The sequence below is a fragment of the Westerdykella ornata genome (assembly GCF_010094085.1).
Source record: "Westerdykella ornata strain CBS 379.55 unplaced genomic scaffold EI97scaffold_21, whole genome shotgun sequence".
NCBI classification, from domain to species: domain Eukaryota; kingdom Fungi; phylum Ascomycota; class Dothideomycetes; order Pleosporales; family Sporormiaceae; genus Westerdykella; species Westerdykella ornata.
This window is the reverse complement of record NW_022986871.1, coordinates 149,552-164,502: the sequence shown is the minus strand read 5'-3', so window position 1 is coordinate 164,502 and position 14,951 is coordinate 149,552. Positions and strand designations below refer to the sequence as shown.

Genomic DNA, 14,951 nt, shown 5'->3' with positions numbered 1-14,951 from the left:
ACTCCTAAGCTCATGGTGAAGAGGGGGAATCTCGCGCAGGTTTCCTGCGAACATAGATGGTTGGCTCAGGGCCACCGAATTCCCACGGCGCCACCTCCTAGAGGAAGCAGTCAGTCAATGCGGTCATTAAGGCGCTTTCTGAAGTCCTCAGTACTTTTTGCTCGTGTTCCACAGAGAACAGAGAAGTAATACGGTGAGAGGCCGTGGTCCTCCATCGCGAGCGTAGTCAGAGTTCCTCGTAATCAAAGTAATCCTGGAAGTTGTTAAACACCCTGGGGCAAGGACGTGTCACAGTTTGCGAAGCGATGATATTTCTTGAATCGTAGTTTCTGATTTCGTCAATGTTCGCAGGCAGACTATCTGTTTAACTGGGCGGCTTGTACCGTTTTACCAATCCTATTCCTGGAGGCTCGAGTAGACAATTGAAAAGGCAGCGGAGCCGCCCGGATGCGCCACAGCGACAGGCTGACGGCTCTACTGCGCCCCCAACAGAGGAAATATCCCAACGGGGAGATTTCTAGCGGATATTTCGTATTTCCACGACTACATGACGGATTTTCGTCTACATGCTCGCGTACCTGCTGTAGTGTGCAGTCTGGGCATTCTGGGCAGCGTCATCCTCCTCCCTACGCTCCATGTCAATTGGTAGGTTCCACACAACAGCATTATGCAGTGGAAAGGGGGGTCGGGTAGTTTAAGGGACAAAGTTCGGGGTCCATTTCTTTCACCTCTGATAGCTGGAATATATAATTCGACGACAGTGACGGCACAAACAGCCTTGTCCACTAGACCCCTCTGGAAGAGCGACTTTCAACCATTCCCTCCTTTACAATCATCTCAGAGATCAACATCTGTATACAATCGTTCTTTCATTCCTTCAGTCTGTCTCTACTTATTTCTACCTCCTTCTCTTGCCACCACCATGCCGTCTCGTTCCCATTCACTCAGCCTCGTCTCACTCTCCATGGCCTCACTCCTCTCAGTCTTTGGAACGGCCAAAGCTCAATACAACACCCAGCGGCAAGACGTCACCACCATGGCCAACTTCTTCAACCAGAAAGAATGTGCCCAAACCTGTTTCGTTAGAACTGGCTTCTGTCCCTTGGACAATCTCGGCCGCATACTGGGGTGCGCACAATACGACTGCGGGTCCAAATATTTCGCGATCAACGATTGTTACTGTAGGGCAGACCTCCAACAAGCTGCTCACTCGCATCTCACATCCTGTATACGCAACTATTGCACGGTGGGCGATGCGGCTATCGACGCTGTTACTGCGGGGAGCATCTACGACCAATACTGCGGGGGATTGGGATATGTGCCGCCAGCTCCAGCTCCGGCTCAGGCGGTACCAACAGCAACAGCAACAGCACAGGGCCCTGGTGTCCAGGCTCCTCCGGGGGCAACACGAGCACAACCAGCGGGGCCAGGTGTAGCTACATTACCTACATCCACATCAACGAGTGCTGCAGGGAAAGGCTCCTCGAAAGACTTTGATAATTGGTCAACCCCAAAGAAGCTGGGTGTAATACTGGGAGCTATCGCTGGTTTCGCTATCTTATGCTCCATAATATCGCTCTTTCGCAAACCTGAGCCAGTGGTGGAAGTTGTACGACGCCCAGGTTGGGTTTTGCAAAGGGTTTGGGTATGAAGAAAGGGCTGCGACTTATGTCAGGAGTTGGTTATGTTTTACGTCGACATGTTTTACTTAGATTGGCTTCTACCACGGATTGAAGCTGCTGCTTCTCTTATCTCTTGTATGAACTCTGCTACACGGAATACTGGGCGTCATCGTAGATGATGTATGAGAGAAATGTCGAGACCTGATCTACCCACAACAAGTGTTGGTTCACTCACCGTCTATCCATGCATGCTTACGCTACATTACAAGGCATTCGACCAATCCTGCCAAAATGGACCGACATGAATATGACCTATTCAAAATAAATTTTCCAGCCCAATATACCCAAACGACCCTAATCTTCTCAATCAAATAATCCCACCCACCTACGCCGCCAACACAAAATCCCAAACCTGCACCTTCCTCTCCCCAAACGCCCCCCCCTGCCTCACAAACAAACTCAACACCCCCCGCCTCTCCAACCTCTCATAATCCACCCCGGGCTCCCCCGCCATATTCGCAATCGTGCCCAGCAACTCCCAATCCCTATAATCCTGCCCCGCCGTAGCCGCCCAAACAGTCACTGTGCTCTTGGGCGCATCGGGAAGGATGGCGAGAACGTTGTCGCCCCATGCTGCAATCTTCCCTCTGTAGGAGAGATACGGCGGAGTGGAAATGCCCACGTTAATGGCGCGTTTGGAAAAAGCGCCCGACGAGCCGGGCGTGCGCAAGTAGTGGTAAAACCTGGCCGGCCCGCCTGCACTCCTGTCCCGCATGAGGGCGTGGAACCTCCCCTCGTCGTCCGCACATTGCGCCTCCTGGTTCATGATCTCGCTGTTCTGCGGGATGGAGTAGACTTTGACACCCGGGGTGGTGGGGACGATGGGCTTCGCGACCGGCTGGCCCGACGAGGCTCTCCACGTGCGGCCGTCGTCATCGGTGTAGGCAAAGTAGAAGTCGTGGTTGGTGCTTGCGTCCGGGGTTTCGCGGACCGTCCAGCTGACGAAGACGGTGTGACCCTCGGGTCCGGGTGTGGCGGTTAGGCCGTTGATGTAGGCGTTGTTGTCTTGTCCTTGGAGGTACTTCCCCACGGGGCTCCATTGCCCCGTGGAGGAGGAGTAGCGGTGCATGTAGCTGTCTCCGGCGCCGGATTTGCCGATGCGGAATTCCATGAGCATGTCGCCGTTTGGTAGGCGCTCGAATCTGGGGTATGTGAGTGGGGTCCAGGGGCCGGTGGATCCGGGGAGAGAGTGCATGATGGTGCCTCCGAAGGTGGATTGAGTCCAGGAAGAGGGGAGCGTCGTGGCTATTCCGGTTGTTGAGGCGCGGTAGTTTAGGGGTACGTCCTATATCGCTTTTGTTAGGAATCATCTGTCTTGTTGTACTGACATGCAGTGAGGCTGGCCGAGCGAGGACTTACATGGTGATCAAAACTCAAGTGGATCTTCCCGTCGCCGCTTATTCCCATACTAATGGTATTATGCTCATCCAAAGTCTTTTGCTCGTAATCCGTGAACGCGAAATACTGCCACTCGCCCACCGTGGGACTCACTCGCCTCCGTCCCAGATTCACATAGTGGTTCCCATAGCCTTTAGGACTGGTGCTGTAGACCGCAACATATTGATGGTCATTGAACGTGGCCAGCGCGTGCTGCTGGAAAGCAAGGCCGTTCAGGCGTGCGGAGCCTTGCGGGTCGTTGGTGATGTTCCAGTATCTAGTCGACGTGACTGAGATGCAAGCTGCCAGAGATGTGAGGTGGGAAAGAATGGCGAACAGCCATATTGATTGAGCCATGACTTAGTGACGAGCACCATAAAGCATCAAAGTCTCACGGAGCCGCACATTGTTGCAGGCGTTGATATACCTGGGGTTTGCATGGCGAACACGCGTCGCTCGAGAGTGTTACCCCGGATTTCATCCACATTGTAGGGGCCTTAAATCGACCTGTAATATGCGAATTCCACCAGTAATAGGCCAATGCAGACTTTGGTTCAGATTGACGGGTAAAATAGTCTTAGCGTGATATGTCGATATTAAATCCGGGGTATAGCTAAGGCTTCTACACTTCACTGTTCTTAAGAAAATCTGCGAGTAGCTGTAACACTCAGTTTTCAAGTCGCATCTCGATGTTAGCGACATAACAGCGATCCGGATAATAGTCGAATCGAGTGTCTTTGTTGGCATGCACCTCAGCTAATCGATAGTCAGAGGCGTCATGACATAATAGAACAAGGGGTAAAGTTGGACATGAATACAAAGCCAATGTCGGACCCAAAGCCTCATTAAGAGCCAGATCAAGCGCCCACTGTTGGCGAACCAAGATAGCCACCTCACGCCAGCAAATTTCATCATGAGCATGCGAGTAACCCTTTTGAGGCCACATGACAGTGCCATATTCAGAAATTATGCATTAGAACATCAAGATATGTTAATGGCTGAAGTCGGAAGAACTTTGAATAAGGATGGAATTTTACTGAGGAGTTTCACGACCATGCATGCAGCATGCAAGTGCACCTTAACTCCCTCAACACCTAGTGTAGCAAAAGTGGCAGAGCAATTTCACGGGGCACAGCGCCATCCATCCGCTCCCTTGAACTCTGCCCTGCTCGCCCTCGCCATTCGCGCCCTCGTAGCACAGCATTTGATAGCTGCGAATTCACCGTCGCTCTCCTCGCTGCCTGCAGACTCGGAGTCGGAATCAAGGTGACAGTACGTGAACAATTCGTCAGGTATGCCAGCGTTCTTTCTTCTTCGGGTGATTCCGTGAAGCTTGGTTTTGTGATCGTCCCCTAGTGTAGCTACGATGTCTTCTTTGTCTAACGAATGCGACGATGACGGAGGAGTGGGCAGGGCGGAACGACAACCCTTGGGTTGTGAGAGTTCAATTTGATCCTCGCACATTGACCACGAAGGTGTCGACGGGTGCAACAGGGTCGACTCCTTGCGCTGCGGCATTAACTCATGTTGTGCCGGGTTCTCGGGCATCGGGACAGGAAAGTTGGAGACTCGGCGTGATGGAACGGGGCTGGGAGTCGAAGGATGAGTAAAGGTGGAACATCTCCGGTGGAAAGGGAGGGCCATAGAGTTTGGGGGTCGGCCTGAGAGGGAGAGGTAACCGGTGTCGCTATCTACCACGGCGGGTGTCATGTCTGTAGGGGTTGAGGGATGCAGGAGCGTGGAGCCTTTCCGTTGCAGAAAAGGACGGCATGATGTTGTGTCCAGAGGCCGAAGTTGTGGTTTCTGAGCAATGTTTGCAGTGTGCGAGGATTCTTCATTACAAGGCAAGCCACCATCATGGGTTGCATTGATAGCTGGATAGCTAGACGAAGATTTAGACATTGCGAAGGGATCGTCGAGCTGGTAACCTGAGAATGCTTCACTAATGAGCTCGCGCTTTAGGTTCGGCTGCCAGGTTGCTCGTATATCTTGACTTTGTACAGACTTTATTCTCCAGTATGGCATCCGTGTTCCGGCTTCTTCTGATTGCGTCCGCCTCAAGCATGGTTGCCGCGGGGATACCTCAAGATCCAGGTCCTCGGAGTCACCGTCACCTTCCTCGTCCTCGATGGCATCGTGAAGGTAGCGTGAACCCTTGATCGCACTATCATTGTGCTCTTCCGCCTGTTCCCACAGCGCGGACTTTCCCCACCCGCGGTCTGCAAGCCCCCCTCTTCGTGCGAATACCCTCGGTCCGCCGCAATTGATGCAGAGTTGTCTGGTCACAATCGGTCTCGGATGCTGCCGAATGTGTAGGCACGGTGATAATCCTCGAGTCCTGGACTTCGGAGCGTTGACGCAGTGCTGCCAGATTGCAACAGTATGTGTGCAAGAGATATGGTCAACAGGAACAATGATGCACATTGTTCTTGATGATATTAGGGACGATAATGTCACGACGGCAATGGAACACAGGAATGAAGAGGCAAAGTGTTCCACGCCGGGCGGCCGAGGTTATATTTTCTGCACCATGCCGACAAGATTCCGATGGGATGACGAGATTTCGGTTGGGACAACGCACGCGTACTCTGCTGGCCTCTCGTTTTCGGAATGCGATGAGCTCTGACATCACCAACCGTAACGCGGAGTAAGAGAGGTTCATGTAATCAGAGGATTTGTTGCTGGTTTTGCGCCTCGTAAAGGCAAACTGTCCATGACGCACATAAGCCGGGGATCTGCGGCGGAGTCGGCGTAGCCAGTCTGATACCTCTCTATCGAGTATATTTTCGAACATCGGGCGCGATGAGACTCGTTTTCCGCGAGTCACTTTCGCCTCGCTGATTCTAACATAGCTGCTGGAGAAGATGTTGTGTTGGGGGTTGGGGCTTCGCCCCTGTCACCAACGTTGAAGCTTGGACTTACAGTTGGACGTGCGCAAATCCGTCTGACATGCCTTCGACTGCACGCATGCATAGACGCTCGGTTTCCCGCTGTTGGGAGCACCACGACTCTCAAAGTTGCACCTAGAAGAGTTCCAACTCCTCCGTTACGCGCTTCCCGAACCAATCCACAAGCTGGTCCCCCCCGCCTTCGCCTTTCGAAACGAAAAAGTCCGTCATACGCAGATCGCTTCCGTCGTCGTTATCAACGGGCCACTCGACCTTGAGGTCTGCATGCTTGAGCTCCAGCAATTCCTTCGCCGTGCCCCAGGAAAACCGGCACTCGTTGCCCCAGCCGAAAATCGGGTCCTTATTCTGCTTGAGCCACGTCGAAGTCCGAGCATCAGATGGGTATCCGGATCCCCAGGCAATTTCGCTCCTCGCACCACCTTCCTTCTCCGCATCGCCGCTCTCGTACGTTTCCCAGCAGACCTCAAGGGCGGCATCTCTCGTCACCTTGGCGCATACCGAGGCCGCGGATACGACGGGGTATAAGCTGTCGGCCTTTTTCGCAACCGTGATGCGTACCGTCGGCCATATCCGCTCCAGCCTTTTCTGATATGTTTCCGGCTTGCCGATGGTGTCAATGTAGATCTCCTTGACGTTGACTCCGCGTTTCATCACTTCGTTGATTAGGTCAATCGTCGCGTCCATGGCTTGCGCGTTGAGGTTGTATTGCGTCGGCGACAGCATATGGGCAGAAATATCGCGGGCCGAGAGCAATCTCGTTGCCCATCCGCAGCTGTTATGCAGGTCTGAATCGGTCGTGCACAACGTCCGCATTAGATTGGACCGGACTTGTGCGGTAAGCACTTTGGAGTCGTCGAAGTGGTGAGTATCCGCCAGGAGAGACTCTTGTAGATCGATTGGTAGGTAAAACAGAGCGTACACCATCGGGCCTGTGGTTGTTAATGCATTGATCTTTTAAAGAAATAGTTCGCTCACCCAACACGGGACCTCGTCCGGCTTCGTCAACACCAAGAACGCATGGTGTTGACATGTCATCTGTGATCTGGGTCGGGATTGGTGAGAAATGCGAGTACGATCGTCCTTTGAGCAGCTTTTCCTTGTCTATGGAGGGCGCTATGAATACGTCTGAGGGAGGTGTCTCTTGCTCCAGGTCAGGATGGTCCACCTGGACATCTTCGATTGGTTCTGCCATGATAGCTATCGCCCAGTTGAAGCCCAAAGATGTAATGGTTTAGAAATTGATACCGTTGGAGATGTTGTTCCGCGTCCATGGTGCAGACGCGTCAAACCTGGTGGAAGACGCGTCTCGGGCCGTCATTTAGCCGAGGCATTCACCCCTCCCAGCTTATGACGACTCCTTTGTCTCGATACGGCATTGCAGACAAAATAGTATATACGCAGTAATCACTATAGTGTCAGAAGAAAACATTCATTATAAGCATTATCTACCCCTCAGCTCCTGCGCTTCAATCTGCGCTCCTCGGTTATACATCCAAAGTACACTACAACCCCAACCTTCCCCTTAAGCTTTCCCCTACTTCAAGCTCTTCACAATGACACTTCCCACCGTCGCCCTGAAAGCTTCTTGAAACCAATTCGGCAGCCCGCGCAAATGGCTCACGGTGCTTACGGTATTGGGCAAGAAGACCTGGCCACCAGTAGCACTGGCAATCTGCTTGACAACCGCATCGGCAACCACCTGCGGCTCGATGATGGGTTGCTGCGCCACGCGGAGGGCCGTTTCCCACTCGCCAATAAGCGGCGTCTTGACCCAGTTGGGGTGAATGGACGTGGTAAGTACGTTGGGAGCGTGATAGCGGAGGCGGAGTTCTTGGTTGAGACCTGCACACCATCAGCACCGTGATTGATTAATGTCTTGAGCTCCGCGCATACATACCTTCGTGGAAGGCCAGAACGCCAGCCTTGGTGGCGGTATAATCGACCATGCCGGCAACGCCAGCGTAGCTGGCTGTGCTGGCGATTGTGACAATGTGTCCCTTGTTCTTTGCTATCATGTCCGGCAAAAAGGCCTTGACTGTGTACCAATTGCTGAGCAGGTTGACATCGAATATCTTCCTCAGGTACTCGTCCGATGTGTCCAGGATCGCGTGTGCACCGCCAATGCCCGCATTGTTGATGAGAATAGAGGGGGTGCCGACTGTAGCTTGGATGCGCTTCGCGGTCTCGCGCACAGCGGCAGGGTCTGTGATGTCGCACTTGAAGTAGTGAATGTTCCCAGCTGATGTCGCATGTCAGCGGTGCACCAGGTCATTGAGAGGAAACGAGATACGAGAAACGACGTACTATTCTGCAGACCAGAGGGTAGATCCTGAATATCCAGTATAACAATCTTCACACTTTTCTTCCACAGTCCCTTGACCGTCAATTCACCAATCCCACTACATCCTCCCGTTACAACAGCAATCTCCTGTGTCAATTTCCACCTCTTCTTCTCACTCTTGAGCCTCCATGCATTCAGCGCAATGGTATTCAGCTGCTTGTTGACTTTCCCCAGGAGTCCAACTACAAGGAGCGTCTTGAGCGTCCTTACAATCTTCGCAAAGCGCACAGGGTCCCGGAGCGAGGCGCTCCGGCTGACGAGGAACTCCTTAACACTCTCGGGCCCCTTGGTGAGGATCCAGAGCAGGGAGGCGGTAATGACGGGGTTCAACGCAATGTGCGATACGCTGAGCGACACGAGGTTCTGGAGCCGAATGATTGTGGCGGCGGCCGACATGGTGAATTGATTGATACACTATAGATTCGGGGGAATGTGTAAAACGCTAGGGGGCCAAAGGAAAAGGTCGGCCTCTTTCCCTCTACACGGTGTCACAAAGACATGCGGATCCCCTGGGCGAACAGAAGAGGGGCAAGCTCGTCCTCAGCTCTCGCTCTCACATGCAGGCGCGTCAACCTCGGCATTGCGTCCCATTGATTGGCGAAGAGAGATGGTCGCCATTTCTTTCGTCATCGGTTCAGAGTCGCAAGACGGTGTCTTGTTGTTGGTTTGTTGCACGAGAGATGGCGGTGTTTCTGGCGGCCTGGTTTATGTTGAGGTCGCCAGGATAGCAATTCAGTGGATCCACAGACAGCATGCACTCGATCTGCGGGACTAACCGTATTTGGATATATCTTGATATCCGATGCCAATCGAAGCAGTACCGTGCAACTGACGTATTGAAAAACTACATAAATGGTATTTGTTCCTTTCATTCATTATCGCTCGTTATCAAGATTGAAGCAAGGTGTTAGCACGGCCCGGAAAAAACCAACGCATAGTTCAAGACGGAGCCAAGCCATAGACATCGCAATCAGAAAGAACGAGAATTGGGATGTTTACCATACCCACCACGGTCTTGATCTCAAATGAAAGCTACAGGGTATCCGCAAGAAAGAAGATCGAAAAAAGCGAAAATATGAAAACTAGGAGAACATACTCGTGCAGTCCGGTCACTCATATGAAAACATCCGCCCTCAACGATGCCATGACCAACATGCGCTCACCCAGGAAGCTCAGCAGCAAATACTCGCTTGCGTTCCGACTCTGTACCCGGCAGTTCAGTAGCCGTCTCGTGGCCTTGCCCAGCACTCTCTGCAATCTGTCCATGTGCAGAATGATAGTCTGCGTGCGGTCGATACGCTCTTCCCGGCTCCGGAGCATGTCCCTGCAGAGCCGCCCTATACGGGCTTTGCGACGACTGCGACAGATTCGGACTACTCGAAGAGCTGTAGCTATTTCCCCTCGCATGCGAATACACACTGGAAAGAGACTGCTGCGGCGGCAGAGAACCATACCCAGGCGGAGGGCCAATGAGAATCTCCCCGTGACCACTCCTCTCCCTCGGATCCACCGTCTTCAAGGCATTGAGCCGTTCATTCGCGACCTTGGCGTCCATCATGTGCGCCTTTTCCACCAGGCGGTCCACGAGTTTCGAGTGCGATTCCTTGAACGTCTTCTTCACGAAGGAGATCATTACAAGGTTGCACTTCATCTTGACGTCTTCGCGGATGTAGAGGCCTTCTCGAGGGGCGCCTAGGCCCAGCTCGACGGGCTCCTTGGGCTCCCCCGGAAGACTCCCTCCTACGCTCCATTTGGCTCGAATGTCCAGACCTAGCGGCGCATAGATGTGGGTTTGAAGGCCATCCGGGAGGTCGTGGAAGCATGCGTGGTATGATACGGAGCCAGTTGCTAGTCCTCCGGGGAGATATGATATTTTGTCTACAGCAAGTGAGCGGACATTGTTTGCGCAAGTTGATCTGTCATGGAATTTACCTTTGATGGTGTACCAGGTCGAGTAGTACTCTTCTGCTGGTGCATAGCTCGGTGGCTTGCACTGGAAGCGCTCAATCACCAGAGGGTTGAGGTCAATCATCTCCTCGTGGTTATGGTACGTCTCGATTACGCTTTGCCTCGTGACGCCCGCCGGTAATGGCGTTATCGATGTGAAAACACTTGTTTTTGACATGTTGACTGCGACTATATTCCCGTCCCTGGGGGAATGTTCCCGTTCGTTCAGAAGTTTTGCTCAGTCTAGGCCTGGATTGCTGGAGGTTTAGGGTTGAACAGAGGATTGCGGAAAGGAGGAATTCGAACGGTATATTAGATTCAGGAGATTGACTTTCGAGTTTGAGCCGTCTGATCGACCCAAGTACCTATGCAGATGCTGCGGTGAACTCACAGCTAAGCCTCAGCCACAAAGACGCTATGGAACAGTGCTTCTCCCACTGTGTTGGCTCTTGGTGGCTCTTGGAGCGATGGAGGCGGCGGCTTGTGACGTGGGAGCTATTTATGGAAGTATATGTGGGGGCGGGGACAAAAGCTAGCCTAAACGGTACTGGCACAACTGCAGTTTCAAATTTCTGAGATCCCGCTTTACCTGGTTTGGAAACCTTCCATGAAAGCAAATCTGCCACCATGGGAAGCTTCCGTTAACTATAGGATGAGCAGGGTTGAATGTATTGTAGCAGCATCTCACAGGATGAGAAAAGAGATACATTGCCTTGCAATGTTTTGTATAGCATTCATTAAATCCTTTTACCATATGTGTATGTAAAAGCATAGATTTCGAGAACCGCAACATTGAAGCCAGCCTAATCCCAAACTCCCGCAATTCATCACAGCGCCAGTCTTGATGATTGCACACATTGTAAACTCATCATTGGTATCATGTCCTCCGCCTCCTCTGCCACCGTCTCCCTTCTTCAAGTTCACTGCTCATCCCTGTGTCTCTCTTTCATCTCTTCCCGCCTACACGCCCTGATGCATCTCAACCTTCGCCTCAGCCGTCCCACTCCCACTCCCACCGCCAAACCCACCCCTGAACAACCTCACAGCGCCCACGACGGTCGTCGCCGTCCACGCCACCCAACTCATCGCCGAGACAGCCACGCTCGCCTTCGCGATGGCGCACACGGTCCCGAAGCAAATGCGGTCCGCCAGAAACACGGCCAGCGCAACGAAGCCTGCAAACCAGTACAGCATGGTGAGCGCGTCGAGGGCGAGCAGGCCGATGCGGGCCCTCTTCTGGGAGGCGAGCGAGGGCGCTTTCCAGGGGAGGACGACGAGTGCGGCGAGGGCGAGGAGGGACCAGACGGGGCTGAAGATGAGGAAGTTGACCTCGTGGGGGGAGAATTGGCGCCAGTGCGTGGACCACCAGGAAGCGACTGCGAGGGGGAAGGGTTAGTGTGGGGTCTTGACGGATGTCGATGTCTTGAAGTTGAAAAGGCTAGTCGCTCACCATAGCTCATGAGGCCTAGCACTGCGCAAGAGAGAACGGCTTGTAGACCGCGCACAGGGAGTATCCAGTTGATGGCCATCTTGGCAGATGTACTTGAGAGAGAGCGAGGTCGATGTATATGCGTGATATTGGAATCGCAAACCTGTCTGTGGCACACCAGTCGCAGAACCAGCAAACGAAGGCAGAGGATGTGCGTAGGGAATCGACAGGTGAAGAAAATGATGGGAAAAGAGAGTGACGGGAAGAGAATGATTGAATCTTGTGAAATGCAACAGGTCGGGGTGCGACAGGAACGGCGAATATGTTCGCTTCACCTGTGACACCCCCATCTTCTGGTCCCTTTCGTGCCTAAACCTGTTCTCTTGCCCAGTGTCGCGCGGTGGCCATCTCTGCCGTGTTTCTGCTTGTTGGCCCTTTTCTCAATGCGAAGAGTTGATGCGAGCAGAGTGATGCAGTTTGAGTGGTCGGTAATGAGCAGTCGTGTTTCAGGTTGTAAAGGGCAGGGACTTTGGTCTATGCGGACCAGAGGACAAGCCGAAAATCCTGGTTCCCGGATTGGTTGCGTTATACTCTGAAGCAGCTTGGTGCAGCTGTAGAGGTACTGCAATTATGTCGATGATAACTCTTCGCCATAAATAGATAATTATGGCCGCTGTGGGCGAATTTACCCGCTGCCCAGCGTCGCGTTACTCAAATGTCCAACACTTGTCTGTATACCGTACTGGCATGTTTTTATTGAGACCTACGAGATGAGGTGATATTGTTGTGTGTCTGTCTAACTGACCTTTTAGTCGCCTAGTCATATTCCATAGGAAGGTAAAACGGCGAGAGTGCATAGCCGTGTTAAGCATATTAGGATATCTTCCAGGAGCGTCCCGCCGTACGCGGAGCAACCGCTGGGAGTGCAACAGGCTGTGACGGAAAAGATCTCAGCAGTAAAGAACAATGGGGTAGGCCAGAACCAACCGAGATGGTTTCGATTGCATACTCATAGTACAACTGCTTCTCATCATGACATCCGTTGCGACCGATTAGCTCCCAGACTCCACCGTGTAACCCCACGCCAGCGCCCTGACAAGGTCTATCACAGACTGACGCGATGGGCCGCTCGAACCAAAACGCCGGCTCACTGTGTCATTACAAGTAACCTCCAGATGCTTCAGTATAGGACATATATACAAGGGAACATGATACTCGAGACCAGAATCTTGGCTTCGAGAGAAACGACGGCGCGATGTGCTGCATCTTGAACGCGCATACTCATACAGGGAGGTTGAACTTTCTGCCCTGAATGACCCTGGTATGGCATTAGTACCCGACCAAAGCAGAGAGGATGCCAACGTACTTGGTATAGTAAATCCAGAAGAAGTCCGAGTACAGAATCGTTTGAACAATGCCCGCAAACACGGAGTGGGGATCCCAGTGGCCTTCGGCAAAGTAGCGGTAAATCCAATTGGGAATGTACAGCGCACGATATGCGCCGAGGGCGAACAGGTAGTGTGTGGTGATGGTCTCCGCTTCGCCAGTTCTTTGCAGCATGAAAAGTTGGGGCAGGATTGCGACGGATTCCAGCCAAATGGAGAAAGTCCACAGTATCTGAGAACATTAGCGCCCCACTTCAAACTCGAGTCGGAACCCTTATGTACCTCTACAAACTTGTACTTGTACGGGAACAAGATGGCCAAGACAGCGCTGGCGCCCAACAGGTATTGCACCTTGAATGTGTCGAGGTTCGGGTCATGGGTAGGTTTATAGTCGTTTAGCATGAGGTAGACGGTGTAGGCAGAAGTGGTGATGAAGATGATTTTGAACACGGTGAGGTAGAGCGACGAGGGCTGGTAGAAGGTCCAGAGGAGATCAATGTACCGCGTAACGTAAACGAGCAGGTAGAGGAACTGGGATTTGAACGAGATGCCGGAAGCGCTCTACGCAGAGTCAGAGAAAGGGATCAAGCTGAAGCGTGAGGCTGGGAGGGCAATTGGCGTACACTAGAGGACCGCATCTTTTGCAGCAGAATCAAAATGGACAGAACATGGGACAAGTCCCCTAGACATGAGTGGTTAGCTTTGCGCGCGGGGTGCCGCTCATACGAAGCGCATACCTAGTAACCGGAAGATGTTCATGGCGGCAACACAACGCGAAGTTCACGTCTTCTTGGTAACAAGGCAGAATGAACAAAGCGCGGTTGGAGGATTCGATGGAAGTGGTGAATAAGACACGTTTGGCAGGTGTTGAGGATCCTTGCATGCCAAGCCAGTCCCTGGCCACCACTGTCGACCTCAACGTGTGACGTCGACGATGATTTGAACAAAACAATCTTCAGATTCCTCAAAAAGAGCGATGTTCCGGGTGATGGCCCTATGGCCCTTCCCACACGCTGGAGAGACATTCTGAGTACTAAAGATTTCCTCAAGCAGGATTGATTGGACAGATGCAATCCTCTGCCCTCTAAACCTAGGGACCGTGCTGTCTAATAAACCACGCGCTTACCGGTCGACTGTCCTCTGCTTTCATTGAAATAGCTAACTAGCTATATCTACCGTTCTGTGCGCGGCACGAGTCCACTTCTCCTAGTATACACATCACGTTCTAAGCCAACATACGCTGGACTGGCAGCATGCGAAGTCGGTTTTACAAAGTACGATGAACATATGTAGGGCTTCACAGAGCAAGGCAAATTGATTCCCATGCTTGTACTCGGTAGCATCACTGGTATAAAATTCCCCGGAATAGACCACCGTTGGTGTCCGGAGCTGGGCAGGTGGCGAAAAACCGAAGTATCCGCCGCCAAGATGTTCGCCGAATCTAGCATAGTTTACCTCCGATAAGATCGTACTCGGCCTTCAGCCCGAACATTCCTACACTCTCTCTCCCATTTCATTTCCAAACTCATTTTCTACGGGGGCTCTGTGCCTGTCCCTTTACCGTGAGGTTTCCTTGGTTTCTTCGTGTTCATCGTCGGCTCATTCGTCGCTGCTTTCCCGACCCGATGTGTCAATGGGACTAGAGGCTCACACAAAAAGCAACCTCTTTGAGGAGCACATCCCCTTTGTTAAAGCTGCCCTATTGTCCCTGTCTGCGACGCAGTGAACAACCTTGACGGCCTGTCAGGGAAGGGGACCAGAAGAGGTGGGATTTCGAAACTTTTTCCGATTCGCCTCATTAAAGTTCATTATCACGAGTTGGCGCAGCCGTATTTCTCTTCGTTTTCTTTCTCTTTTTTCTTACTCCTAGGATACCCATTT

The 14,951-nt window shown here is 52.4% G+C and overlaps 7 protein-coding genes across 7 annotated transcripts; all 7 read right to left on the bottom strand.

Moving 5' to 3' along the window:
- Positions 1–2,007: 2,007 nt before the first annotated feature.
- Positions 2,008–3,416, bottom strand: EI97DRAFT_460352 (uncharacterized protein; the record flags this gene model as incomplete). Its single annotated transcript, XM_033801107.1, has 2 exons — positions 2,008–2,967; positions 3,042–3,416. 2 exons carry the CDS (start codon positions 3,414–3,416, stop codon positions 2,008–2,010), a joined length of 1,335 nt encoding a protein of 444 aa, XP_033651766.1.
- Positions 3,417–4,093: 677 nt separating this feature from the next.
- Positions 4,094–5,783, bottom strand: EI97DRAFT_131692 (uncharacterized protein). The gene has a single exon (XM_033793122.1). It carries the CDS (start codon positions 5,481–5,483, stop codon positions 4,182–4,184), a length of 1,302 nt encoding a protein of 433 aa, XP_033651765.1. The 5' UTR covers positions 5,484–5,783; the 3' UTR covers positions 4,094–4,181.
- Positions 5,784–5,839: 56 nt separating this feature from the next.
- Positions 5,840–7,228, bottom strand: EI97DRAFT_435326 (ribonuclease H-like protein). The gene has a single exon (XM_033798832.1). It carries the CDS (start codon positions 6,890–6,892, stop codon positions 6,083–6,085), a length of 810 nt encoding a protein of 269 aa, XP_033651764.1. The 5' UTR covers positions 6,893–7,228; the 3' UTR covers positions 5,840–6,082.
- A 154-nt stretch (positions 7,229–7,382) lies between these two features.
- EI97DRAFT_402607 (dehydrogenase/reductase SDR family member 8 precursor) lies at positions 7,383–9,019 on the bottom strand. Its single transcript, XM_033796491.1, has 3 exons — positions 8,273–9,019; positions 7,866–8,207; positions 7,383–7,810 (listed from the first exon to the last, which is right to left on the bottom strand). Exons 1-3 carry the CDS (start codon positions 8,703–8,705, stop codon positions 7,503–7,505), a joined length of 1,083 nt encoding a protein of 360 aa, XP_033651763.1. The 5' UTR covers positions 8,706–9,019; the 3' UTR covers positions 7,383–7,502.
- A 122-nt stretch (positions 9,020–9,141) lies between these two features.
- EI97DRAFT_402602 (uncharacterized protein) lies at positions 9,142–10,721 on the bottom strand. The gene is made up of 2 exons (XM_033796490.1): positions 10,242–10,721; positions 9,142–10,187 (listed from the first exon to the last, which is right to left on the bottom strand). Exons 1-2 carry the CDS (start codon positions 10,432–10,434, stop codon positions 9,469–9,471), a joined length of 912 nt encoding a protein of 303 aa, XP_033651762.1. The 5' UTR covers positions 10,435–10,721; the 3' UTR covers positions 9,142–9,468.
- Positions 10,722–11,216: 495 nt separating this feature from the next.
- On the bottom strand, positions 11,217–11,785 carry EI97DRAFT_460348 (uncharacterized protein; the record flags this gene model as incomplete). The annotated part of the gene is made up of 2 exons (XM_033801106.1): positions 11,217–11,632; positions 11,707–11,785. 2 exons carry the CDS (start codon positions 11,783–11,785, stop codon positions 11,217–11,219), a joined length of 495 nt encoding a protein of 164 aa, XP_033651761.1.
- Positions 11,786–12,645: 860 nt separating this feature from the next.
- EI97DRAFT_131577 (ER lumen protein retaining receptor) lies at positions 12,646–14,056 on the bottom strand. The gene is made up of 5 exons (XM_033793120.1): positions 13,808–14,056; positions 13,694–13,752; positions 13,353–13,631; positions 13,052–13,302; positions 12,646–13,003 (listed from the first exon to the last, which is right to left on the bottom strand). Exons 1-5 carry the CDS (start codon positions 13,827–13,829, stop codon positions 12,967–12,969), a joined length of 648 nt encoding a protein of 215 aa, XP_033651760.1. The 5' UTR covers positions 13,830–14,056; the 3' UTR covers positions 12,646–12,966.
- Positions 14,057–14,951: the final 895 nt, after the last annotated feature.

Bases quoted from the DNA above. Each gene is read 5' to 3' on its own strand.
- EI97DRAFT_131577 (XM_033793120.1), bottom strand. From the start codon at position 13,829: ATGAACATCTTCCGGTTACTAG. The intron at 13,632-13,693 runs GTACGCCAATTG...GACTCTGCGTAG, and splicing joins AAAAGATGCGGTCCTCTAGT to AGCGCTTCCGGCATCTCGTT. The intron at 13,303-13,352 runs GTACATAAGGGT...TAATGTTCTCAG, and splicing joins ACAAGTACAAGTTTGTAGAG to ATACTGTGGACTTTCTCCAT.
- EI97DRAFT_435326 (XM_033798832.1), bottom strand. From the start codon at position 6,892: ATGGTGTACGCTCTGTTTTACCTACCAATCGATCTACAAGAGTCTCTC.
- EI97DRAFT_402602 (XM_033796490.1), bottom strand. From the start codon at position 10,434: ATGTCAAAAACAAGTGTTTTCACATCGATAACGCCATTACCGGCGGGC. The intron at 10,188-10,241 runs GTAAATTCCATG...CACTTGCTGTAG, and splicing joins GACCTGGTACACCATCAAAG to ACAAAATATCATATCTCCCC.
- EI97DRAFT_402607 (XM_033796491.1), bottom strand. From the start codon at position 8,705: ATGTCGGCCGCCGCCACAATCATTCGGCTCCAGAACCTCGTGTCGCTC. The intron at 8,208-8,272 runs GTACGTCGTTTC...ATGCGACATCAG, and splicing joins ACCCTCTGGTCTGCAGAATA to CTGGGAACATTCACTACTTC. The intron at 7,811-7,865 runs GTATGTATGCGC...GATGGTGTGCAG, and splicing joins CGTTCTGGCCTTCCACGAAG to GTCTCAACCAAGAACTCCGC.
- EI97DRAFT_131692 (XM_033793122.1), bottom strand. From the start codon at position 5,483: ATGTGCATCATTGTTCCTGTTGACCATATCTCTTGCACACATACTGTT.